The sequence below is a fragment of the Eubalaena glacialis genome, chromosome 19, assembly GCF_028564815.1.
Source record: "Eubalaena glacialis isolate mEubGla1 chromosome 19, mEubGla1.1.hap2.+ XY, whole genome shotgun sequence".
Taxonomy (NCBI): domain Eukaryota; kingdom Metazoa; phylum Chordata; class Mammalia; order Artiodactyla; family Balaenidae; genus Eubalaena; species Eubalaena glacialis.
The window spans coordinates 51,915,230-51,941,608 of record NC_083734.1 but is presented as its reverse complement, the minus strand read 5'-3'; the positions used below and the strand labels follow the sequence as shown (position 1 = coordinate 51,941,608).

At 64.4% G+C, this 26,379-nt stretch overlaps 1 protein-coding gene across 5 annotated transcripts in view; it reads left to right on the top strand.

Annotated features, from left to right (window-relative positions):
• Positions 1-26,379, top strand: part of BAHCC1 (BAH domain and coiled-coil containing 1) — a 55,218-nt gene that overhangs the window by 11,820 nt on the left and 17,019 nt on the right. For 4 of the 5 annotated variants that reach the window (XM_061177157.1, XM_061177158.1, XM_061177155.1 and 1 more), the window contains exons 2-9: positions 7,753-7,932; positions 18,597-18,719; positions 21,996-23,741; positions 24,035-24,143; positions 24,477-24,685; positions 24,838-24,996; positions 25,242-25,444; positions 25,623-25,953. In XM_061177157.1, coding sequence (XP_061033140.1) covers positions 7,753-7,932; positions 18,597-18,719; positions 21,996-23,741; positions 24,035-24,143; positions 24,477-24,685; positions 24,838-24,996; positions 25,242-25,444; positions 25,623-25,953 — 3,060 coding nt within the window. The remainder of the gene's footprint in view (positions 1-7,752; positions 7,933-18,596; positions 18,720-21,995; positions 23,742-24,034; positions 24,144-24,476; positions 24,686-24,837; positions 24,997-25,241; positions 25,445-25,622; positions 25,954-26,379) is intronic. The other variant, XM_061177156.1, reaches the window with a different exon arrangement.

The following is a 26,379-nucleotide window of genomic DNA, read 5'->3' as shown; positions in this document are numbered from 1 at the left end:
CAGCCCCGGTGCCAGGCCTTTTCCTGCTTCTGGTCACAGACATTAGAGTCGGGTTGGGAGGGCAGGTCTGCTGAGAGCCTCAGAAGGCAGGGATGGGGTGCAGAGGGTGGCCTGTCAGAAATTCCAGAATGTGGGCTCCCTGGAGGTCTCTGCCTGGAGAAGCACAGGGCACCCCCCCCCACCATCTGCTGGGAATGAATTGGGAGTGTTGGCTGCCCTCTTCCCCTGCCTGCCCACAGCTGAGAAAGAGGCGTGTTCAGGCCAGCTCGAGGCGCTGAGTGCCTGGGTCCAGGGGATGGGGTGCAGGAGAGCGGGGTGGGCACCTCCGACCCTGTCCAGATGGGCTCTCCCTCTGAGGGGACCAGTGGGGCTAGGGCGTGGGTGTGCACCCTGATGTCTACACTGAACTACAACCACTAGGGCGTTTGTCTCCTTGCAGCTGGCTTATTTCAAGATGGTGTGAAGGGAAGCCTTGCTTTGGCTGAGGATGCTCCTCCAGCTGGCGGGGTTTGGAGGGGGTGGCGCCGACCAGCCCTGGTCACCTCCCCACGCCCCCCACGCCCCCCCACGCCTGTTTGCCGGCCTTCAGGGGCGTCCTGGAGGGGGAGTGCTGGTCGTTCGCCAGGGAGGGTGTGAGAGGGAAGGGAGGCGGAGACCCCAGAAGGTGTGAAGAACAGGAGGGGGTGGGGGGCAGCCCTCTGAGTCACTCTCGGCCAGAGTCCGAGGCGGCCCCGGTGGGGAGTGTTGGCCACCCCGCACTCCCTGCCTAGCCAAAAGGCTAAATTTACCCTTTTAATAAGAACCAGACTTATATCCGGTTTTCCTTTTCTTTTATTAGTTCTGGGCTGTTGGTGGTTGGGCCCGTCCCCTGTCATCATTGCCTCTATATTTGTGGGCCTGGTGGCTCAACAACCACAGAGTTTTCCTATTATGGCCTGTGAGACACTGCCTTTGGGCCAACCGGGTCTTCTGGAAGGTTCTCCTGGACCAGCAGAGAGGGGCTTCCCCTGTGACGCACTCATGTTTCTGGGCGGGCACCCCTCACCGGGGCTGCCCCCGCGTCCCAGGGCTGGGCTGGCGGAGGCTCGCATTCTGCCCCCACTGCTGCCGCCCCACGCCCTCCCCCACCAGGACCCCCTCTCCCACGGCTGCAGCTGTCTCTTCCTGCCTCCAGCCTCTTCCTTCTCTTCTGTCCTTCCTTCCTCCCCGTGCCTGTCTCGGCCTCCTCTTCTTGTTCCTCTATCTTCTCGGGGCTGTGGATGGCAGCTGGGGTCATTGGGTGGCATCCTCAGGGACTCTGGGGCTGTGGCAGCAGGGGGTGGCTTGAAGCAGGGCAGGCTCCGTGTCCGGTGAGACCAAGTCAGTGAGGGGGGTCAGACAGGCCGACGTCTGGAGGCCACCGGTTTGTGGCTGGAGGGGACTGCCCCAGATCCCAATAATTTCTGGGTCCTGGAGAGCCTGCCGGGTGAGGCTGGCCCTGCCCAGAGGGGGTCCCAGATCGGAGGGGGCTTCTGAGCTGCTTCTCCACCACAGAGGAATCGGGCTGTCTGTGGGGAGATGGCCCCAGCCACGTGACCTGCCAGCTGCCCCCAGAATCCACACAACTGCTGGACCCACTTTCAGGTCCAGGTGGCTGGGGGCTGAGCAGCTGGGCTGGGGAGGGGGCCGACTCCCAGGCAGGAGGGGGTCGGGGGTCTTGGTGCTGCAGTTTGGTACAGGCTTGAGGCTAGCGTTCCCCTTCCACCGTGAGTAAGCTGGATATGCCCCCCAGGGTGGAGAAAGAGGGGGGTGTCCTGGTGTCTATCACCTGCCACCACAGGCATCAGACAGAATTAAAGGCCAGGAGCATTTTTCAGAGTCTGGACCAGGAAGGAGACCGGTTTGGTGGCAGCGTGACCCTGGGACGCAGCATCCCTCAGGGCCGGCCCAGCCCGTGTGTGACTCCCTCACACAAGAACAAGTCACCACCTTGCGCACACTCGGAGCCAGGCGTGCACACCCACGTCCAGAGTGCACCCTCAGAGCCTCTGCCCCAGACCTGCATGCACATCTGTGCCTGTGTGCACGGCCATTGCCCACATGCACACTCAGCCATGCACACACACCCAGACACACCCTGAGCGCCCACACATAGTCCCTTCGCTGCCTCTGTGCCCCTGTGCACAGACACATACACAGGCACACACATTATCTCATGCCTGGGCCACTGGTGGGTTCCAGCCCAGCAGGGAGTGTCCCTGGTGGCATCAGGAATTGAGCTTGCAAACTCGTGTACACCTAGAGTGGGTCTGGTGGCCGGTGGTGTGGTGTAGCCTCTATGGCCCCTGCTGCGGCCGCTTTGGGTTTCCTGTGGGGCAGTCCAAAGCGGCCCCTCCCACCAGGGCCTGGTATCCCCATCCCTGTCCCCCTCCCCCCATTCTTCTCCTGGGTGGTCAGACAGATGGACGCCCACCTGCCTGCGAGCAGGCTGGACTGAAGCCTCTCCACCCCGTCCACGCGGACACCCAGGGTGGACATCCTCCCTCCCCTTCCCTCTTGTGGAATGAGAGGAATGTGGGCCGGGTCCACGCAGTGGGCTGTTATCCTTCCTGCCTCCTCTTCTCCAGTCCGCTCCCTCTGGAGCCTGGCCCAGCACCGGAGGGGCACTTTGGCCTCCTAGGCAGGCCACCCATCCCTCCAGTGTCTCAGCCGCCCCTGGTGTCCTGAGGGAGACCCAGGGATGGCCTCAGGGGAGCTGGGTGTCCCCGCACCCAGGCAGGCTCTGCAGGGGGCTAGAGGCGGTGGGGAGCCTGAGCAGGTGTGAGCAGGAGGGTGGGAGCTGTTCCGGGCGGCGGGTGCAGCCGCCAGACGCAGAGCTGGGGAGCCCGGTGCCAGCAGCCTGTCAGCTGGGCCTCCAGAAGCAGCAGGAGAGCCTGGGAAGGGGCTTGCTTCTCAGCAGCGGCCGCCAGCCATCACAACGAGGCCCTTTTTGTTTTTTGTTTTTTACAACCCATTTCACCGTTTCCAGAAAAGGTAGCTCACTTAAGTCAAAACAAATGCTTGTTCTGCTGTAGCTGTGCGCTCCCGCTCGCGCTCCCCAGCTCTCCAAGGCCCTTCTCTGTCCCTCTGTCAGCCTGGTGGGAAGGTGGAGGCTGGAGGGAGAGGGGGTGAGCAGGCCCAGTGCGCACCTGGCTGTCCAGGGCTCCAGGCCTGGCCTCTGGTGTGCCAGCCCCTCGCGCTCTGGGGACTTTGCTGCCAGTCAGCCCCTCCCTGGACTGGAGGCTCCCCAGGGTAGCACCTGGGCTCCAAGGCAGGAACACCCTCAGCACCCCTCGGGCCTGCCCAACATCTGTTGACCGTCTTGGCTGCAGCAGGTGGGCCTGGCACAGGTTGACAGAGGAAGGCCCCTCCCCCTGGTTTTGCCTGGGCATGTGCGGTCACCTCTACCACGGCCGGCACATAGAGGCCCTGTGAGCAAAGGCTGGACTTAGTGGTCAGGGCATTCCCGCCCGGCTCCATCCAGCTGGGGCAGCTGGGAGGGAAGTAGCCACATAGTCAGGGCCCAGGTACGGCCTGTCTCCTGGTCCAGGTTGTCTGGGCCTTGGAGCGTGGGAAAGGATGGGCCTCCAGGGGTGGGGGCCTGGCCTGAGGAGCTGGGCCATGGCAGTGGGTGGGGGGTGTCAACTAGCCCTCCTGGGCGTTCTGGCTTCCGGAGTGGTTTTCTCAGCCAGGCCGGCACCCGGGCCAGGCCTCCGTGGTGTCCTAGGCAGAGCTGAGGCGGCGCTGGAGTTGGGGCTGGAGCCCTGTGTCTGGGGCTGCAAACCGTGGATTGGGCCAGCCAGGCAGTGGGGATGGCCAGCTGGGGGCTGGTGCGTAGTACAGAATGGCCTGCCTCAGTGGCCCTGCTGACACCTCACACAGCATTCGGGTCCCTGTCCCAAGATGATGCTAAACTTGGCCAGATCGCTGTGATGAGAGCCTGCAGAGGATGCAGGGCACTGGCCACTGTGACCATGCTCACTGGAGGGGCCAGGGCAGCCTCGGAATGGACAAGCCTCATCCAAACCCCAGCCCGAGCACTTGGGGCCGTGGGGCCAACACTGATGATGCCCATTCCTTTGTCAGCCCCGTGGTGGGACCGCCACCTGGGATCACGAAGACCTGAATTGATACAAGGTTCATAAAGCCCTTGCCGTGAAAAGGGCTAGTGCAGATGTTGCCAGGATCGGAGCTCCCAGCCCGGGGGCTCTGAGCTGAAAGCCCCTCTGGCCCTCCCTGCTGCTCGGGGCTCCCACTGTCCCCTCCCAGGTTGCTAACCACAGCACTCCGTGGGCAAGGACCTTGCCAAGAGGAAAGAAGCCTCCAGCCCAGTTCCCGGCCAGACTTGGCCATGCAGCTCCAGCCCTGGCCAGGGCCCAGGCCGCCTCTGCTCAGTCTCTGTCTGGGCCTGGCTACTGGTCGGCGGGTGGGGGCTGGGGAGGTGGCAGCCAGGTCTGCCCACGCCTCTGCTGGCTGGGCACGGTGCCATGGCCAAACTCCTTGGAGGTGGAAGTGACACGGGAGCCCGCACGCTCTGTCAGGGTCAGGAGCCAGCTGGGGGTGGTGGGGGGACTCTGGGTACCAGCAGTCCCCTCCCCCACACCCACCATGGCAGTGCCCGCCCAGCAAAGCCTGTAGGACTTTGTCTGCTTCCAAACTTCTAGCCCAGGATGGCGGGGGAGAGACTGACCCCTTCAGAGCAAGGCTCATGGAGCCGCATCATGCAGGGCCCAGGCTGGGGAGCCCATCAGGGAGTTGTCTTTGCACCTGCCCAGCGTGCATCCCCCAGGCCTGGCCTGCTGGTCAGAGAGTATTGAGAGCCCTTGGCAGGACCTGCTGCCATGGGCTGGGGTTTTCGGAGGAGAGGCCACCTGGATACCTGCACAGGTCTCCCACCAGGGCGAGTGGGTGAGTGCCCAGAAGGTGGTCCCTGGGACACGTGTGTGGCTCTGCCCCAGGGCAGTGGGGTCTCCCGTGACCTCTGTTTCCTTCCTTGCTGTGTCTATCACTTGAACGTCTTATAGTGAAGATATAAAGACATAATATTCATGTGACAAGCCTCTTCCGTTTTCAACATGAAAGGAAAAAGGAGGGAAAAGACCCCGCAGATAAATGGCCCAGCCTGAGGCGGGGCACAGGGGGCTGCAAGCTGCCCACGAGGCTGGGAGAGGTGGAGCGGCAGGGGCAGCCCAGAAGGCTCGGAGCAAAGGGGGGCCTTGGGGAGCCCAGGACCGAGGCCAGAGGGTGGGGCTGGAGCGCTGTCCCATTTGCTCACTTCCCACACTCTGGGACAGAGGTCCCTTCATTATGGACTCAGGAAGGGCCCCAAGGGGGTCCCCCAAGTTGGGAGACTGGCTGGCATGGGGCGAGGTAGGCACACAGCAGGAAACTCTGCCTGTTACTGGTTTGTCCCCTGCCCCGTAGAGCCGGGACTGGGGCTGGCTGAGCTGCAGCACACCCCCGCAAATCTCCCGTGCAGTGGGACCCCCTTCTGGGATGGTGTCGAAACAGGCACCCGTGAGAGTCCCCACCCAGGGCCAGGATCGGTCTCCCGGGGGAGGAGGGCATGAAGTCCCATGCCTCCCCCACCCCCACCCCAATTCCAGCTTAGGGGACCAGTCAGGTCAGACACCCCTCTGGGCCTCAGGCCTGCTCCCTACCTGCCCCTGCGCCAGGTGGGTGGCCCTTGGGGGTGTGGGTGGTGGGTCTGCAGAGGTGGCCTGCTGCCCGTGCAGGGCCCCCAGGTGTGGGAGACCCTGTGAGGGGGCCGCCTCTGAGCCTCGGTTTCCCTGGATCCTCAAACCGGAGGGGCCCCATGGGACGCCAGGCTGCTTCTTCCACCCAGCCTGGGGCCTGCCCACTGCCCCCGCCCGCCGTGGTGTGGGAGAACTCAAGGTTCTCAGGCCAAGCTCCTGGAGAAATCCTTTATCCAGACCGACTCCTGGACTCAGTTGCTTCCCACTGTCCCCAGGAAGAGCAGGGCGGAGGGACTTCCCTGGGAGGGTGCGGGGGTGGGAAGGCCTGGGGGACATGGGGTGGGCCTGGGCGAGGCAGGAAGAGGCCTCAGTCATCCCACAGGCATGGGCCCTTGCCTCCAGGGTCCCTGGAGCACAGCAGGGGCCGCCCTCCATCTCCTGCATGCTCTACCCGCCCGCCTGGGAGGCCAGTACTTCCCTTCCCAGCCCAGAGTCCCCTCCCCTGGCTGGACATGCCTGTGGTCTGGCCGGGGCCCATGGCAGTCCCAGCCTTGCGGTCTGGGAAGTCCCTGGCTCCTGGGCACCTTCGCCCCCTGCCCCTGGGTCCTCTCACGGTCTCCCTTTGGCCTGATACCCACCACAGAGGTCAGTTCACACCTTGGTGCCTGGCAGTGCTCACAGACCCTTCGTCTGAGGCCCGTGGCCAGGAGAGGCCTCTCTCGTCCACATGTCTCATTCCCGCACAGGAGTGGAGGGAAGGGGAGGGGAGCTGCCAGGGTCCCGGCGGGGCAGCCCCTCCCTCTCCCCAGCTTCAGGGCCGTGCCGCCTCTCTGCTGAGTCACCCCGTGTCTGGGAAGCTCCCAGGGCCAAGCCAGGCTGGATGAGGCATCACAAATTCACAAATTCCCCCTGCCTCCCGGGCAGGGAAACAGCTGCCCTGACTCACCTTGGGCCGGGCCTGCAGCCTCCTGGGGCCCCCAGAACCCTTGCAAACCCCGCCAGGCCCCTACACTCAGCCTAATGGGATGGTGAGCCCCCAGGTTCCTGTTCCCCATCCCCTGGGATGGTCCCAAGCTAGGCTCTCTGCCCATGGAGTGGAGGTGACAAGGTGCCGGGGGCGCTGCTGGGGTGGGGGCTGAGCAGTGCAGCCCAGACCACCCACCGGGCACCGGGTGCTGCTCTGCGCAGAGTGCTCTGTGTACATCCTTCCTATGCAATCCACTGGTCGCCATGGTAACCTGGGGAGGCTTGATCATCCTGGCCTTGGCCACTGGACTTGGGCAGATAGGGTATACAGTGTCGGAGGGTGCAGGTGGGCAGGCTACGGAGGCTGGCTGCCAGGGAAAATGCCAAGAGTGTCCTGGACCATAAGTGACTGCCTGCATCCCGATGCCGCCGGTCAGGGCCTGACCCTGAGAAACGCTGGGGGCATTAAAGCAGATCCTGACACTTCCATCCTCAGGCTCCTCTCGCGTGTCTCTCTTCCTCTGCCTTGGTTTCTTTGCTTGCTCACCTGGGAGAGGGCACCCCAGTCTGATGAGGTGGTTAACTGGACCTGGGGAGAAGGTTGAAGACACTGCCTGGGGGAAAGGCCGGCCCTCCCAGTGCCACCCAGGCGGTAGGCAGAGACTGCTGGGACCTGCTGATCCTGGACCTTTCCAGGAGGTGTACTCTAGCAGGTCTGCCGGCAGCTAAGAGGCCTTGGCCTGGGAGAGGCAGAGTCAGAGCATCCGAGTCGAAGACCCGCCCACAGGGCCGCCTGTTTCCTACAGGCCCTGGGCCCCACAGTATGTGGCACCTGGTTGATGGGGGTGGGGGTGAAGGTGGGTGATTCGGCAAAAGTGCCATTCTTGGGGGTTTTGCAGTAACAAGAGGGTGTCAGGGCCTCAGGGGCCCGAGCGGGCAGCTTCTCCCACCTTGGCTTCTTGGCTGTTTGAAGACAAAAGCCCAGGGAACTTGGGACCTGATAGTCAGCCCTGGAGAAGGGCTCCTCAGTGCTGTCCCTGCCCAGACTCACTCTTGCCCCCTGTGTCCACAGCCAGCAGCCGCCTGATGGGGAACTCTCCGGCCTCCTCTTTCATGGGCAGTTTCCTCACCAGCAGTCTGGGCTCAGCGGCCTCCGCGCACCCCAGTGGCCCCAACCCCTCCCCCTCGGATCAGGCCTACCGTGGCTCCCACCCCACCACCTCCCAGATCTGGTTCTCCCACTCCCACGAAGGTAAGTCGGGGCCGGGGCTCCCAGCCACACCCCGCGGCTGAAGCCACTGACTGTGGTGCCCAGGGCCAGTGGTGAGGCAAAGGGCTCCCCCGCTGTGGCTGGCAAGAGCCAGCCGGCAGACCATGCCAAGCACTCTGGCGAGGGGCTGCCTTCCTGTTGAGGAAGCCCCCACGGGGGAGGTGGTAATTGGTTGGAAACAGGGGGCCAGTCTCGCCAGTCAGTGATCCTGGCCAGATGTGCACCAGAGATGGGCAGAGAGGGTAGAAGGGGGTGGGGCCAGGAAGGCTCTGGGGAGCCGAGGAAATGTGGAACACAGCTGGGCTGGCCGGGCAGGGCTGCGCCCACCTCCTAGACTCGGGGAGGCATGGGCTCCAGATGTGTCAGCTGGGAGGGAGGGGTGGGGAGGAGAGAGCTGTCAGCAGACTCCGGCTGCCATCCTGGGGGCCTGGCCGAGAACAGAGCCCCTCCCGGCCCCTTCCTCCCCCTCGGTTGCAGCCTCGTACACACAGTAGGTGCCTCATACGTGTCTCAGGCCTCGTAACTGGCAGAAGGGCCCCTGCAGACCCTTCTAGGACATTGGGGCTCCCCTTGGCTTTCCCAGGGAGGGACAGAGCTCCCCACCGCCCAGCTCCCCACTGTCCGCTCAGCCCCTGGGCACTGTGACGCGGGCAGAGGCCCTGGGCCCCAGTGTCCCCCGCCCGAGGTTGCTGGTATTGGCTCGGCCACCACAGCATGGGAAGGGTTAAACCCGACAGCGGCTGGCACACGGAGAGGTAATTGCAGTTGGCAGCGGGCACAGAGGGCTCTCCGCTCCTGGCACCGGCACCGCCGTAACTCAATGACTGCTGAGCAGCGGGCGTTGTGTTTGCAGAGCACGTGGACCCACACACCGCGCCCGCCTCCGCCCGCGTTCCAGGCGGGGAGATTAGCGCCCAGTGCTGCTGGAGAGCGAGAGAAACTTCTCTTTGTGCAACAAGAAAGGGGCTGTTTTCCAAACAGGACAGGTGACGAGTGAGGGACAGTTGTTAAAATAATCTGGGCTTTAAGCGCCGTGTGGAGCGCACATGTTGGGCAGGCGATAAGGAGCAGTTCTCCTCCCCGGTGGAGGGGAGGCCGGGCTGGCCCTGAGGACCCAGGTGGGCAGAGCAGGCTCCCTGGCCCAGACACCTCTGCTGCCTGCTTCCCACCCCTGCCTCTTAGCAGCCTCCCCGGAGGAGACCTGGTGCAACAGTGCCAGGCCCTGGTTCGGGGCTTCCTGGGCCGGCCATGGGTGGACCCCACAAGCTCGTGGCACCCCTCGCTCCCCTGCTCCTTCCAGCCCTTCCGCCTTCTGTGGCTGCCAGGCAAACTCCTGGCCCTGGTGGGAGCATCTGGCTCCCAGGACGTCTGTGGGAGGGTGGAGAGGGCCGAATGCTGTGGCGAGGGCAGGGGATGCCCACAGCAGCCATGTGGAGCCACCTCGACCGAACTAACGGCCGCTGCCCTGCCCCGGCCCAGCCACAGGTATGTGGGCACAGCCAGGCTGGCTGCAGCGGTGGCCCCTGGTCAGGGTCGGGATGGCAGAGCTCTGTGTCAGGAGGCATATATCCCCCGCCACTCCGGCCCACCCTTGGGGACCTTGCCGGCAAGGAGGGCAGTTTGTGGGCAATGCCACCTGCCCTGGGGCCCGGGGAGAAGGTGCCCCTGTCTTGCCCCTCTGGGGGCTGCTGGGGAGAGGCGGGTGGGAGGCAGCCTGCAGATAGCGCCCTCAACGGCCTCCAGACACTCACTTCCCCCGGCCAACGGCTGCCTTGGCGGAGCTGCTTGTGGGGCACCCCGCCGCCCGCAGCCACAGCCTCAGAGCCACCTGGCAGTGACAGTTGTCACCACCCAGTGGGGTGGGACCAGCGTGGGGGTAGCACCCTGGCTGTGCTGGCCCCCTACCCACCCTCCCCATCCTGCACGTTGGGGAGGCAGCTGCTTCGAGGCGAAGGCAGCCTGAGCAGCCCTGAAACAGCCCCGGGGCCTCCTCAGGCTGGACATGCCCACGGTCTCACGGGGGAGGGCACGCGTGTGGGGCGCTGGGCTCAGTGGGCAAACACTGGTGGATGCAGGACAAGGGGAAGCAGATGGGGCCTCCGAGCCTCCCACCTCAACACAGGCTCTGGAACACAGGGTGGGTGGGGAGCAGGGCCAATCCGGGGCTAAAGATGAGTGTGGGAGAGCGGCAGCCCCGGGGGAGAGCACTCCAGCCTGCCGGGTCCCACCTGAGGTAGCTAGTGCATCTGTCCTGGGGACTACACCACCTCCCAGGCCTGTGCCTCGGTCTCCCCCTCACTGTCTCCCCTTCTCTGCCTCCGGTTAGGCTGCCCCGCCTGGGATCCCCTTCCTACGGGGTTCCCCTGCCCTCCGCCCTCTGCAGCCTCGCTCCGACAGGCCACGTGGTGTGGCTGCCTCGCTGTGAGCTCCCAGCGTAAAGGCCGGCGGGCGGGCAGGCGGGGCTGGGGCGAGTGGCAGCGCTTGCTGGCTGGCTGCCCTGGCAGCTTGCCTGGCTGCTAGTTTGACTGGGTGCCAGCTGGCTCCCTGCGTGCCGGGGCCTGTTTCTCTGCCGTGTGTGTTCAGGGGAAAGGGGGGAGAGGTGGGCGGGGGGCACGCGACATGGCTGGAGAGTGGGGGCCGGCAGGCACGGCGGGCTGCCTGGGCGGGCTGCTCAGAGGTCTGACCTCACCCTCATCCTTTCACCACCCCCAGGATGGGTCGGAAGACAGGTGCCTGGCAAAGCCTGCTTGCCGCCCCCTCCCCAGTCTGGGGCGGGTCAGGGCTAGGCCCTTGAAGGGGTTCTTAGCTTAAGGGCAAGGAGGCCAGGATGGGCTGGGGGGATGTCAGTGGGGACCAGGATGGGGGATGGGCCCAGGCGCCTTTCCACTCCAGGCAGGGCCCCCCAGCTCTCCGTGGGTGGACCCAACCCACCACCTGGGGGACAACTGCCAGAGCAGGGGCCAGAGCTTCCTGCTTCCCTGGTGGAGCAGCTGGGGTGCAGGAGAAGCACCCCGGAGCTGGAGGAGCCGCCCCAGAACATCTGGCCTGGGGCAGAGCTTGTCTGTCCAGCCCTTGGGCCTCCTGGCCCCCCGGTTCACCCAAGTGAGGGGTCCTGCCAGAGACTAGACTTTCCCTTCTGGGGCCTAGGGTAGGGGTGGGCGGCGGAACTGGCCCAAGGCAGGGGTGAACTAGTGTCCAGCCAGCCTGCCCTGGGTGGGTCCTAGCGGGGGTGGGGTGCAGCACAGCTGGTCCTATTGTCAGCAAGCCTGGCCCCCTCCCTCCCTACCCCACCCCCGGCGGCCTGGTGGGACCACCCACAGGGCCATGAAAGGGGATTCTGTTCCTGGGGGTTCAGCTGGGGAGGGATGGGGGCCGGAGCTGCTGTGCTCCCACAGCCTGGGCTACTCATGGTCTCTTGTGCCACCTGGAGGGGGAGCCTCGAGAGGCAGCAGGCACATGTGCCAGCGCTGGCCGTTAGCCTGGCTGGCCTCTTTGTCAGAGCCTCACCCGCCCCGGCAGCCACTTCTCCATCCAAGGCCGGGCTGACCTCCAGTGGGGGCAGGGGCTGCACCAAAGAGCCACTGGGCACTCCCTGCTGTTCCCGGCCCCCCAGCTTCCTTGAGCCCTGTCAGCTGTCCCTCTGTCCCCCTCTGTCCCCTCTGAGACTTCAGGGCTCACCAGGGCTTCTGGGAGCATGTCTGTGTGAGGGACAAAGGTCCCAGCCAGTGTCACCATCTCTGTGTGTGGTGACACCATCTAGAGGAGCCCGCCACCAGCCCTTCTCTGAGGCAGGTCCCTGCCCTGGACCTGGTCCTTTTCCCCCAGACCCTGGCAGCTCCAACCCCTTCTCCTGGCCTCAGTTTTCTTGGTGGCCAAAATGGCCTCTGAATCTGCCCCCACAGGACCACTGACGATCACTCCCACCAGCCCAGTGAAGATGCCCCCACGTCTAAGCGGCACCCCTCACTCTGCCCACCTGTCCCTGCCCATGCTGGAGGCGAGGAGCTGGGTCAGTGGGAGCAGCTGGCTTCTCTGAGATCTTGGGACAGCATGGGGGAAGGGCCCAAGCTCCCCAGATCCAGATGTGGGGATCAGGGCTGCCCTGCCAGACAGGCCCTCTCCCGCCAGCTTCATCTTAGCCAGAAGGAGGCCTGTCCCGTCTGGACCTCTGACCCCCTCCAGAGCCTTTTCGGGCCAGCCCTCCCTGCCCCCTCCCTGTGACCTTGGCCCCTCACTTGGCCTTGCCTCAGCCCGCCTCCTCATCAGGGTCCCAGCCTCCAGGGACCCCTCTGTCCTTGCAGGTCCCCTGTAGCAACTGTCCACTGCTGGGCCGGGGGCCTTGGTGCCTTCCTGGGCTGACATTTGCAGCAGGGGTGTGTGTGGGCAGCCCTGGGTCTAACAGGGCTGGGGAGAGGCCTGGTGTCACATCTGGGTGTGGGGCTGGCTTGCATTGTTCCTGTGGCCCCAAGCCCCGTGTCTTAGACACCCCGTGGTGGTGGTGGGGGGGGGGAGGCGGGGCTTGGAGTGCGCAAGAAGGCAGTGTGCGGAGCCAGGGGCAGGAGGTCTGGGGAGGGGCGGCGTAAGGGTTCCCTCCAGCTGAGCTCCCTGGCAGTCAGAGCTGCTGAGTGGGGTGTTCGTGAGGGTTTGGGGGGGGTCATGCCAGCTTGTTCCCAGCCCCAAGCTCTGAGATTCTGTTATCTTCTCCAGCTTTAGTCCTGCAGCGAGCCCTGGGCCCCAGCCCTCCCCAGCCCGCAGGCCCTGCTCCCTCGCAGGGGCCGCTGCCGAGCCCTGCACCTCTGCTCTGTGCGGCCTGAGCCCAGCTTCTCCCTGCGCAGCACGTGCCAGGAGCCCAGGACTGTCCACAACCGCCTGGCTCCTGGGCTAGCTGCCCGCTGCTTTTGTTCCGGAGGTGCCCGCGGCAGCCTGGCACCTTCCCCCGGCTCTGAGCCACTCCTCCCGGCCTGGGAACAGACCGAGGCTGCCAGGCCCAAACCTGGGGTGACTGAGGGTCAGTGTGTGTGCGTGGTGGGCCAACTCTGATGGGATGGAGTGGAACAGGAATCATCCTGTGCCACCCTCAGGCCCCCACCCCAGCCCCCAGCTGTGAGAGGCTGAGGCCTGGCCACTCCCTGAGGGGCCCAGCTTACAAAGCCACCTTCAGCCCCAGAAGGGGTCTCACTAGGCTCCTCCCAGCAAAGCCCAGGGTGGTTGATCCTGGGAGCTGCACTTTGATGCACAGCCTGGACACCCACGGGTTCTGACCACTGAGTGTGAGCCTGAGGGGGCTTATGGACAGAAGCTGGAGTGTTTGGCAAGGAACAGGGAGGACATGGGGAGGGGGCTGTTGCAAGGTTACCCACTTCAGATACTAGAGCAGGGGTGCTGGCAAGCATCCTCCCAACTTGCTGCCAATGCCCCTCCTATACCCAGGGCAGATATTATTAGTCAGTCGTAGCACTTTCTAAACTGCATGTGGATGCAGCCTCAGAATCCTTCTTAATCCAGCATTCTGGGTGGTCACTATCGTTTAGTAGTCTTACGCACCACAGTCGAAACCCATTGGCACCCTGAGTGAAAGGGGTGTCACGTGGGAGAGAGCCAGCACCCAGTTAGTGTTGGGCATTGGGTCGGGGCCCCTAGCCTGGCACGTGTGGCAGAATTCAAAATGACAGGAGCGTGCAGGGCCCCAGGAGCAAGAGTGGTTTGCCTAGGTGTCTGCGGGGATTGCTGTGGGTAGAGAAAGGATGGGATCTGTCAGGGCTGGCAGGACACGGGTGGGGGGATGGCGTGGTCTGGTGGGGCTCTATCCAGAGAGGCTTTCGCCTCTGCTGAGCCCTGGAGGGTGGCCCTGACCCAGAGGAGATGGGTAGTTGAGATGGTCCGATCCGGGTTTCCCAGAGCCTGCCCAGTATGGCTGGCTATGTAAAAGGATGGTTCCTGGCCCCAGGGGTTGGGGGCTCAGCCAGTCATGTTGCAGGCAGCTGCCCTTGGGACCTGATGCCAGAACCCTGCTGGCAGCCCCTGGCCTTAACTCAGGGCTCAGTGGTGGGGAGAACTTTCTAGCAACTTGAGCCTCCAGGGAGGTGGCAATGCCTTTGTCAAGGTGGCATAGGGGGCAGGGGGCGTCCGTTGCAGAAGGCCTTGCCCTCATGGGTGTGCGGACAGCCAGCAGGGAGCTGGGGCAGGACCCTGGTAGCATGGGGGTGATTAGAGCCCTGTGTGTCAGGCCCCTGGAAGAGTTTGCTAAGCCTGCAGTGTCTGCACTGAGCTCTGTGGGCCTAGGGGTGGGGGTCTCCAGGGACCCTGTGGTGGGAGGTCCCCTGACCCCCCCCCAGGGGATTCTGGTCCTCTGTTGGCTGGCCATGCACCCCTCCCCCAGGACTTGGCCAGGAGCACTCCCACCATAGCCTTCTGAGAGATGCAAGAGCAGCAACTTCCCCCAGGAGGGTGGACCTTGCAAGGGCCTTGGGGAAGTGTTGCCACCTCCCCAGCCTCGGTAAGAAGAGGAGGTTCTGGGCCTGGCCTGGGGCAGGTGGGGTCTCAGGGGCACCTTGGGCTGCTGGGAAAGTTCTACAGCAAAACCCAGGAGAGGTGAGGTACTGTGCAGGTGGGGTGGGGACTGACCCCACCAGAAGAGGAGGGCAGATGTGGGGATGCCGAGGCTGCCCTTCCTTCCTGTCCATCTGAGAGGCTTGCAGTGGGCCTTGGGTCCTCCCAGGCACCCACCTCTTCTCTGGGGGGGGGATAAGAGGAGCCCCACCCCCCACGGCCCCCCTCACCTATTTCCCCTGTAAAGCGTCCCCACCCTCCTTCTCACCCCTCTGTCCTTCAGACCCTGCCCTCTGGGCAGCCCCCACCAGGGGCAGGCTGCCCGCTGACCCCTCTCCTCCTGCCCACTTAGCACACTTCCCACCAACACCCCTGACCTTCCCGGATGTGGCCAGCAAAGGCCCCGAGGGATGCTGTGGGCGGGGTGCCGGGGTGTCCCAGCAGCCCAAGGACCTGGTCTGTGCTGCCCCTGCCCAGTTCAAGACTGCTTCCACTTCATTGCACCTCATTAGGTGCTGATGGCGTCAACCTTTTGTCCTCCGTTGCCACTTATGTCACAGGATTGGGTTGTCTCCTGGCGACTCAGAGCGTGGGGCCAAGATGGGGGGCATCCTCACTGAGGTGTCCCCTGAGGCCCAGGGCCTCTCCCCAGAGCTCACCAGGGGCCTCCAGGGCTCCAAGGGCAGCGGGGCCCAGGGATACAGCATGGGCTCGCATGTCAGTTGGGGTGATCACAGTAGCCCAACCTCAAGGGGTGTGAGGGCCTAGGAATGAGGGGGTTCTGGACCACACCACCCCTGAAAGAGTGCTGGGTAGAGGAACTCTGACACCCATCCCCTGCTCCCTGAGCCCTCTCCAGAGCCCTGCACTACCACCACATTCTCCTCTGCCGAAGCCCCTTTGAGAACCAGGCATCTCCCAGGCTGGACGCAGCGGCCCTGGCTTCTGGCTTCTGGCTTCTTGTTTCAGAACAGCTGCTCTGATTCATGGAAATCATTTTTTATTTTCTTCTTCAGTTCAGAGAGTACAGTCTTGTTGGGAAAAGAAAGGGTCCTTTCTGTGGCTGGGCTGGAAGGACTTCTCCCCTTCCTCCCTCTCTGCCCCCCACCCCAGATACCCACCCGTCCGAGCCTCTTTCCTCACACTCGCCCCGGCCGCCCCACTCAGCCCTGGCCCATGCCCCCTCTGCTTCTTCTCCCGTCTCCCCCAGCTGCTCCCTCCTTCCTCCCTGAACCTTAATTCCCCTTCTGGGGTCCCAGAGGGTGGGGCTTCAGGCAGGCTGGAGATGGGGGAAGGGCCCCTGGTAGATTTCTGTCCCCTCATCCCTGGCCACCATCTCAGGGTCAGAAGTGGAAGGACGTGCATGGCCATCGCCCTCCCACTGCCCCCAAAGGGTGCGGCAGGAAGGAGCCCACCACTTGGCCAGCTGAATGCCTGCTCCCCGGAGGGCGGGTGGGCGGGAGGCCCAGACCTCCCGAGGGGTCACGGGGGTCTGTGCCTGGGAAACGGCGTCTGGGAAGGAGGAATTTACAGACTTCTGTTTACCAAAACGAGGCCCCGTAAAACATTTAACAGCAGCCAATTAAAGGGGGACAGCTGTGGTGGTTTAACCACTCCCCATACTACACACACAGGCCTCTGCCCCCCTGCCCCGGCCCGCCCCCACCCCCGTCCGGCTCTCGGCTTTTGTCAAGTCTTCCAGGAGCTGCGTTTAATCTAGGGAACATCTGCTCCAGATGTGTCTCTGCACACAAACCAGGCCAGTTGGCCAGGCTCTCCGAACTCAGCCGTGCCCTCGCAGGAGGGGGCTGCAGGGGGACAGGCCTGGGGGGCGATGGGCACCTTCCCTGAGTCCTCAGATGGGCCTAGGATGTGAGCCCCCAGTGGGGAGACGTCTTGGGACTTCTCAGAGCTTTCACAACGTGCATGCTGGTGGAGAGCCTCTGAATGGGGCTGGCACGGGCCATGTTCTGCGTGGAGCACCTATTGGGGATAGCGTTCCACAGCTTGACCTCAGACCCCCTGGGCCAGAGAACATGACGCTGCGTCATTAGGGCTGAACGGGGGCTACTGCCGAGGGGGCTGCCAGGATCAGGGTGCAGGGTGCGCCATTTGGACTGGGGGCCTTGATCCTGGGGCATCCCAGACTGTCCCTGTTTGATCCTGCCCATTTCCCGTTCTGAGTGGTACTCCTGCGGCTCCTCGGCCATCCCTATCTCTGAGCTGGGTTCCACAGCCCCACCCACGCTGGCATAGCTCCCCCTCAGCCTCAGACCTGCCAAGGGGCCTCCTGGGCGCCCCCATAGTCACGGTGAGCTCCAGGGCTGCCCCCCATGTCCCCACAGATGCCCCCAGCGCTGAGACAGAGCCGGCCTTCACTCTCCATCTCAACAGCTGCAGCAACATGGCAGGCCAGCCTCCGGGCCTCTGGGGGCCTGGGAGCCTGGAGGTCTGTCCTATGGCTCTGAGCCTCCCGTTCTGGAAAGGTGTTTGTCTCGTGTATTCTGTGGAGTGGAGCAGAGCGTGCAGCCACGAGTTGCCACAAGGAGTTCCACTGAAACAGCAAAGGGCTTCTGTCCTAAAAGGAGTTTGGCAAACAGCTAATGAGCAGGATCACACGGAGCTCCCTGACTCAGGCTCGTCCGTAACTTCATCACGACACACCAAGTGGGGTGCTGGCACCCCTGCTCCCCAGGCATGGGGCTCGCAGCTCCCTCGTTTCAAGGCACAGTTATGACCTTGTTCAAACATTTGCCCTGCAACCCGCGCCTTCCCCGCGGGGACTGCTGCCTCAGGGCCCTGCTCCAGCCCCTCCCTCTCCCTGTCCCTGAGGCCACTGCTCCCTGGGGAGACCCGGTGATTCCTACTCCCTCGTCCAAGCCCAGGAGCCCCAGAAGTCAGGTGGGAAGCCGCTCCCAGCAGCCGGTCACTCTTGGGACAATCATGAGGTCCCCAAGACAAACTCTTCTGGGACTCATTTTCCATGGGAAAAATGTTCAGAGCATTAGCTCAAAGCGTGAGTTTTGGAGTAAGACAGCGTCCTGCCCACCCCAGCCCAGCCGACTCAGCCATCCCAGCTGCAGGCCCTCCACCCACCCCCGCCCCCTCACTGCTGGGCCTGGTGGGGAAGGACCAGCTGTGAGGAGCCACATTCCAAGTGGCTGGTAGCTCTGGGCATCCAGCAGACACACCTCCCCTGGATGTGCCTGGCCAGGATGCCAGTGCCTGGATGGGCCTCCCCGGCCAAGTGTTAGTTCTGTCTGTCTTCATCCCTTCTGAGGGGCAGGGTGTGTGTCCCAGGTGGCCAGAGCGAGGTCCAGGGTGTGGCTGGTGTTCCTGTGCTGGGCAGGGCCAGGCCAGGAGGACAGTCCAGACCCCTCAGAGGGACAGAGAGGGGCCTGCTTGACGTGACTGGGAAGCTCCAGGGAGGGTCTCAGGCTGGGGACCAATGCAGGGAACTCTCCTGGGGGCGATGCTGCCACGGCTGGGGACCAGCTCCTTTTGCAGATCTCAGAGCACAGAGGAGGCTCGGCTGGTGGAGAGCCCCATACCTGCGGCCTCCAGCAAGGCAGAAGCCTGTCACACCCAACTAAGTCAGCCCCAGGGTGTGGGTCACTGACCCCAGAGCTGCTAGCTCACCTGGCGGCTATGGATGGTGCAGGCCCAGGTGGTGTCCAGCCCTGCCTCTCCTGGCCAGAAGCTCAGCCAGGGCTGCAAGGGCCTCTGTCCACTGCATGTGACCACCGCGTCTCCCTCCTCCCAAGACGCTCTCCAGAGCCCCTTTTGTTGCCCTGCCTCAAAGCTCCCACACTGCTAAGTGCTGCTGGGTGAGAAATCAAAGGCTCCCTCCTCCATCCTCCACTCTCTCCCCAGCCCATCAGCAATTCAATTTGTGCCACACCGGAGGGATGGTATTAGTCGAGTCAGAGTTAATATGATGTATTGATGGGTTGATTTCCCACCGGTGGGCTGCGCGCACCGCGCTCCACAGGGCGTCGCTCCCGGGCCACCCGCCAGCTTCTCACCTCCCTGGGGTCAAGGCGGGTGCGAGCCTGGGGCCTGGAGGTGCCTCTACAGCTGTCTCCTTGCTTCTCTAGCTCCAGGGTACCCCAGATTTTCAGGGAGTCTGGCATCCACCTTCCTACCCATGAGCCACTTGGATCACCATGGAAACAGCAATGTTCTCTATGGGCAACATCGTTTCTATGGAACCCAAAAAGGCAAGTGCCGGCGTGGGGCCGTGAGGGATCGCGTGGGGCCTGGGGCACAGGTCATCCTGGAGGGGTGGAGGGCAGGGCTGGGGGCTTCTGGGGTGCCAGGTAAAGGTGGCCAGCCTGGGTGAACCCTCACCTCCAGGTCTCAGGCCACGGCAGGGATAGGGGCTGGAGGAGGGTGGGCCTGCTTCTCAGGCCCCTGGAGACTTTGAACTGCGGGGCCCAGGACCATAGCCAAGCAGCAGGTTACATGCCGGGGTCAGGCGAGCTCGCTAAAAACACAGCCATGCTCCCTGAGCTCTCGTGGCTCAGATGGAAGCATCGCAAACAACCGTGGCCCTGAGGGGTGGCACCCACGTCCCTCAGCACCTGGCCTTGTGCTGTAGCACCCCCCGCCCCGCCCCAGCAGCTCAGGCGTTCCAGGGACATCGGGTTGGGGTAGGGAAGGCCCCCAGAAGCCTGTACTTCCTGCCTCACCGAGCTAGGCAACATGAGGCCCAGGCCCCACCCCACACCAGGGCCTGAGGTCAAGACAGGGCAGGGGAGGGGTGGCGGGGGGTTGGGGGCAGCAGCAGGGAAGGGGGCCAATAGTGTGCCCCCAGCAGACAGAGGAACGTCTCCTACCCTGTTGGCAGGAGGTGTCTCTGGAGAGGGGATGCTGAGGTTGAGGCTTTGCTGATGAGAAGGCGGAGTTGGTGGAGCCACGGGGGGAGCGTTCCGTCAGGAGGGCATGCTCACGCCATGCACACACACACACTCACACGTCTGCGTGCAAAGGCCCAGCCTCAAGGAGCCTGTGGGAGATGTAGCCACCTGGAGATGAGACAGGTGTGGGGAGTGGCCTGAGGCCTTGGTGCCCTGTCTCCAGGATTTTTCTTGGTGGGGTGACGTCTCGTTTGCATTTTATAAAGATCTTCCGGGGGTGGTGCCCAAGAAGCTGGGGCAGAGAGACTTTTGGGTTAGTTACTGTGTTTAGATGACAAATAATGGACTTGAATGGGGACATGGGATCCCATGGGAGACCTGGAATGGGCATGAGGGTCAGGGGGGTCCCAGATAACCCCCCATTTATGGCCCAGGCTGTAGGAGGGCGGTGCACCTGCAGAGGAGCAGTTCAGAGGGGAGGGGTGAGTTCAGCTTCCATGCAGAGGGACTGGGAGACCTGCCTTCCCAGTGGGTGGCTGGACATTCATGGTGGGGTGTCAGTGCCAGAGGGGAGGGTTAAGAGGTTGACCCAGCCCAAGGAGAGGGACCACCCGGGTAAGGAGGGTGGATAAGGACAGAAGCAGCTCCGGGGAGCCCAAGGAGCCCCAAGATCAGGGCTCTGAGTGGGGGTAGGCTTCAGGTGGCAGCAGCTAAGCAGGAGAGAGTCCTGAAGGGTCTCACGGAAGGAAGGGGACCCCAGAGAGGTGACCCTGCGAGGCAGGTTGGGGGCGGGCCTGTGGCCAGCCCTCCTACCCTTCCACCACCGTCCCCAGCCCCTTCTCCTCACAGCCTCCCACTCTGTGACCTCAGCTTGTCTGTGTCCTGGAGCCCATCTTGCATCTTTGTCCAGGCAGGGCAGTGGAAGCTATGGAAGGCCTTGGCCCAGCCCAGGGCTGGCCAGCTTTGATTGGTGCAAGTAAGACCCTGCCTACAGACAGGGCCAGGAGAGCTTCCCAGCCCCATCAAGGGTATGGACAGACGCTGGACACTCCCAGGGAACCAAGTCTCCTCGGGGTTGGAGGCCAGGTGCACTGCTGCCCAGAGGACAGCCCCCCGCAGGCCTCTGGCTGAGTACCTCAAACTCCCACATCAGCCCCAACTGTGTGCTGCTATTTTGACAGTGCTTGTCAGAAGCAGGCAGGTGGTCCCAGCCCCAGAAATCCGACCCAGAGCTAGGGACCCCCTCCAGGGTGTGGGCCACTGGCTTCCAGGAGCACTGGCTGGTGGCCTCCTGCTTTCACAGCTTGTGGTGGAGCCCCACCCAAGAACACTTTGGTTTTGGAAATTGAGCTAATTAGGTTTAGCTACACTCTTCCCCCTTCCTTTAATTAGTAGGAAATTGACAAGTAATTTACATGACTCAGGACAGTTTTACAAGTTCCAAATGTTTCTTTTGCTCCCTCTCTGCTCCACACCATCCAGGGTGGCTGCCCTGCCCCACACCAGCTGGGTATAGATGGGGTTGGCCCCCCACTGTCCCCAGAGACAGGCTTAGGGAGCTGTGGGTGTCCCCAGGGCTGGCTGGGGACCCAGGTAGAAAGCAAGGCACCCCAGGTTGAGGGCCCAGGCTGGACAGCAAGCCATGGCCCAGCGCAGGGAGCTGGGGGTACACCTACCACCCACCCAAGCTGGATGGGCCCAGAGCTGCAGAGGCATTGAGAGCCCATAGTGGACTAGGTGGGGACGGCCATCTGGGACCATTTTCCTTTCTTTAAATGATCATCCTAGCCCCCCAGCCTGGCTGGGGGCCTCCCAGGGTATTCAGGAGGTAGGTGGGCCGGGTCCTTCACACCCGGCCCATTCTCAGACACATATCTGCCCTGGGCCTCACTTCCTCCTGGGGGTCTTAGCGCTTACAGGGGGCTACTAAATGCTGTCCACTTTGCTGTCCACAGCGCACGGTCCTGCTTGCAGGGGCGTCTCTCAGGCAAGTCTCCACGTGGCTGGGCATCCTGAGCTGTGTAGTGACCACATCACACCACATGCTGTCCACTTAGCCATTCCCCAACTATGAGCCCACAGCCTCCGTAGCTTTTAAGGTTCTGACGGCTGTTTGTAAAGACTCAACCAGTTTACACTCCCCCAGCATCGTGTGGGGTTGGGGGAGATGCCCGTGGCCCCAGACCTCACCCCCTGGCTCTGGTCAGGGCACACTGCTGCCCTCTCCTGCCTTCCCTTCACTAATCTCCACGGGTACAGCTGGGCACAGGGGCTGGGCTCTTTGCAGCTCCCATCTCCTAGGGGCTGAACATAAGTCAAAACCTCTGGGGCATGGGGAGTCAGTGTTTAATGGGGACAGAGCTTCAGATTGGGACGATGAAGAATTCTGGAGATGGACAGTGGTGAAGGCTGCATCACACAAGTGTACTAATTACCACTGAACGGCACACTTAAAAATGGTTAAAGTGGTGATGTTTATATCACGTGTATTTTACAATTATAAACCTTCCTCAGAAAGTACCAGTGGGTCAGTGTCAGCTGGCAGTGGGGAGGCACCTGGCACAGTGTCTTGGGGGCACTGAGCCCTCCAGCCCCTGCCCCAGGCTTCCCGGTGACCTCAGCTCTCTCGGCACACAGATAACTTCTACCTGCGCAACCTGCCGCCCCAGCCCACGCTCCTGCCCGCCAACCACAACTTCCCCAGCGTGGCCCGGGCCGCCCCCGGCCACCCGATCGGCTCCTGCAGCCGCGACCGGGGCGAGGCCGGCCACCTGCAGAAGGGCGCCAAGGAGTTCGACCGCTTCCTCATGGGCAAAGAGAAAGCCGGCAAGGCGGCCGAGGGCAAGGAGCGGCTGGCGGTGGAGGAGGACGTCGTCAGGGGGCGGCACAAGCTGGTGCTGCCCGTACCGGGGGACTCGCACTGCAAGGAGGGTGGCGTGGCCCGGGGTGCCTGCGAGGGCCGCCCCAAACACCTGGCCTCCTGCCTTCTCAACACCAAGGTGCTCGACGGTGAGCTGGGCAGGTCCGCGCTGGCCAGCTGCGCGGGGGGCGTGCTGGGGCGGCCGGGTGTGGGCGTGCCGGCCTCTGGACGCTGCACCAAGGAGGCAGCCGGCCCCGTGGAGCCTGGGCCAGCCTTCGGCGAGTGCCTGGAGCGGAGGCAGATGCTGCACCACGCCGTGCCCTACACAGTGCCATCTGGCCTGCCCACCGGGCCGCCCCCACCCCTCAGCACGGCCACCGGCTCCTTCCCCTGCCTGCAGCTGCATGGGGGCCCGGACGGGCTCTGCCCCCTGCAGGACAAAGTCCCCCGGGACCCGAAGGCCAGCGGACCCACCTTCGTGCCTTCCGTGGGACACCTGGCCGACAAGAGCCGCCCCTTCCAGGTGGCCGAGGCCTGTGCCGTGGCGGGTGAGGGCAAGGACCGGCACCTGGATGGGGCTGCAGCGCCTGACCATGCTGCGCTTTATGGGGTCTCCTATGCCCACCTGAAGGCCGAGGGCAAGGGCGAGCGGCGGCCCGGGAGCTTCGAGGCAGCCCTCAACCCCCGGCTGAAGGGCCTGGAGTACCTGGACAGCGCAGGCCCTGAGGCCCCCTTCCCGGGGCTCCCCAAAGCAGGTCTGGACAAAAGCGGCTACTTTGAGTTACCCGCCCCCTCACAGGACTGTGCCCGGCCAAGTCACCAGGACCCATTGGGCGGGAAAGGCACCCAGGCCTGCTGCACTTTAGACAAGACTGCCAGCAAGGAGACCCCTGTGGGTGCCCCCGGGGCCCAGAAGGTGGCTCGCATCCGGCATCAGCAGCACTCGGTGGCCCCCGAGGTAGAGCCGGGGAGCAGCGGGGCCGAGGCCAAGCGCAAGTCTCTGGAGCTGGCATCTCTGGGCTACGGCGGGCCACCCCCGCCCCCGTGGAGTGTCCAGTCGGGCCAGGGGGCCGCCGTGGCCATTAGCGAGGAGTGCAAGGCTGGCGCCTACCTGGACCCCTTTGGCGGCACCCTGCAGCAGGCCGCCCTCCTGCCTCAGGACCTGCCTGCCCCGCCTGACGAGGTCTCGGCCATGAAGAACCTGCTCAAGTACAGCAACCAAGCACTGGTCGTTGGCCAGAAGGTGCCCTTTGTGGGCCTGGGGGGCCTGAAGGCCAGCTGTGCCCAGCAGGACGGGAAGTTCCCAGCCTCCAAGGGCACGGGCCAGGCCCCCGGCGACGTGGAAAGGCCCGACTGTGCCCGAAGCCGAGAGCACGACGCTCCGCATGGCGATGGGGAGGTGCGGCAGCCGCCTGTGGGCATTGCGGTGGCCTTGGCCCGGCAGAAGGACACGGTGAGCCGGGCGGAGTCAGCCTACAGTGCCAACACAGGGCGGCAGGGCCGGGCAGCCCCCGCCTTCAAAGGTATGGCCCCTCCACAGAGAGGGAGGCGTGGGGCCGTGTTGCTGACCTGCCCTCATCCACGCACCTGAGGCTCCCAGGGCTGGGCCCTGGGCCTTTGTGCCCATCACCTCCCCATGTCTCCAGGCCCTCCCAGGGCTGCCCTGCCCTGCCCCTTCCCTGTGAGGCCCATGGGGCAGGAGACCCTCTCTTAGTTCGTCAGCCCCCCGGCTCGAAGTAGGGTTCCTGCTTGCTTTAGCTGCTGGCTCCCGGCCGCCCCAACCCTCACCCCTTTCTACCATCTCTAACCTGTGCAGCTGGCAGTGGGCCCCGCTCCACCCACGCGCTGGACCTGGAGGCCGAGGAGGAAAGGGTGCGCCTGTGTGAGGACCGCCTGGGGCTCGCCGGCCGTGAGCTGCTGCTGCAGTAAGAACCGGGCTGCAGCCTTCGGGGTGGGGTCCGGGCCGCGCCTCTGGGCTCACCCGATAGTGCCGTGTGGGATTAAGTGGCCGCTGTGTCAGGTTTTGTGGCCTGTCTCGGGCACAGCTGTGCACCCACCCCAGGCTTTGCTGGGATTTCTGTCCCTGTTGGAGGGAGTTCTGCTAACTCCCCCTCCCTCCTCTGCTAACTCCCCCTCTGCTGGGGGACTGCTGCTGGGACAGATACTGGCGCTGAGCGTGACCCCGAGGGGTGAGGTGGAGGAGCTGGGCCAGGGGTGGCAGCTGTGCTGAGCCCCCACCCATCCCCCGTGACGTACAGGGACAGCAAGGACCTCGTGGAGTTCGCCCGGATCCACCCGTCAAGCGGCTGCCCTGGAGACCTGGCCCCCCATCTCATGATCGCCGGGGGCTCCTCCCTGCAGAGCAGCCAGCTGGGCGGGGACCCGGCCCCCCATCCCCACCCTGCCCACCCCCCCTGGCTGCCCCGCACCCGCAGCCCCTCCCTGTGGATGGGGGGACATTCCTACGGTCAGTGCTCTGAGGGCAGGTAGGGGTGCATGGGGCAGGACAAGAGTCCTGGCCGGGCGTGGTGGTCATTGCTGGCCTGGGGCTGACAGCCCTCAGCCTGGAGCCCTGCTTCCTGCCCCGCACTGCCTGACCTCAGTGCCCTGTCTCCCCAGGCCTCGGGCACCCTGCCCTGCACCAGAACCTGCCCCCCGGCTTCCCTGCGTCCGTGCCCGGCTCCATGCCCCCCGTCTTCCCCCTCTCCCAGGACGCCCCCACACAGCTCGTCATCCTGCCTTCTGAGCCCACGCCCCACGCCGCCCCCCATGCGCTTGGTAAGGGCCTCCCGGGCCAGGCTGTTTGCATGTGCGGGTGTCAGAAGTGGGTCTGAGGAAGGGAGCAGCCCCCCCATGGGGGTTGGGGAAGGGACAGGGAGGCAGGCACCTGGCCAGAGCCCGGGAGGCAGGTGCGAGGCGGTCGAGTGGGAGGTGAGGGCTGGCAGAGGCCAGCTCGGTGGCTGGGATGCAGCACAGCGCCCTGTCCCCGCCGGGGCTGACGACCCCTTTGGCCCGGCCCACAGCTGATGTCATGGACCAGGCTTCACTGTGGCCCCCCATGTACGGGGGCCGGGGCCCTGCCTCCCACATGCAGCACCCAGGCCAGCTCCCCGTCTACTCGCGGTCCCAGTTCCTACGGCAGCAGGAGCTCTACGCCCTGCAGCAGCAGCAGCAGCAGCAGCGGGCCACTCAGGCTCTGGAGCTGCAGCGGGCCACCCAATTCCAGGTACCTGCCCCCTCGGCCACGCCCAGCTGGGACCCAGGGCACTGCTGGCTGCCTCTCTGCTGCCACCTGGCCTGGCCCGGGAGTCCCCACGGCACACTCCCCCCACCCCTGCCCCACACTGATGTGATGCCCTGAGCAGGGGGCCCAGCCGGGCTGAGCCTCTGCCCCAACCCAACAGCAGAAGCCGGAGGACCACCAGCTGGAGCTAGAGGAGCCCGTGCAGGAGAAGTCCTGGAAGCCCACCCACAAGCCGGTTGCCTTAACCCCCACGGCCAAGGGCACCCCCTCACCCGCCACCACAGGCCCTGCCAAGCTGTCACCCTGCTGCCACTCTCCCGCCCCGAAGCCCCCCGCCAGCTGCCCTACACCACCGCCGCATCCCGGCGCCCCGTGCACTTTATCCGTCTGCCCCACCGGCAGCCCCGGGCCAGGCTCCAAGCTGCCCCGCGCCGAGGAGAAGAGTGGGGAGGGCCAGCGGCCCGGAGCCGACCTCAACACGTTGGAACCAGGTGAGAGCGGGCGGCACTGGGCTGGCCTCGGCCTGCCCCCCTCCACTCAGGCCTGTCACCTGTCTGGTGGGCAGAGCTGAATGGGGGGCAGGGCTGCCTGGCTTGGCACCTTCAGGGGTGCCCTCACCGACCCAGTCCCCCCGATAGCACCTGGGGCAAGGTCGCCTGTCCCCCTGCTCTTTCTCTTCCTTCTTCTCCACAGTCCTTCTGGGGGACCCATAGGGGAGGCACTCAGGGCCCCCGCCCCTGGTAGATGGGGCAGGATGAAGGTCAGGCCCAGCCGGCTGGCACTGGAGCCTTGCGGATAAGGAAGCGCCTGGCCTGCCGGGGACGGTGGCAGGACCACAGGGCAGCAGCCACGAAGCTGGGCAAGGGAGCTCGTCTCACTGTCAGGGCCCGAAATGCCACCACTTGGGCCCAAGGCAA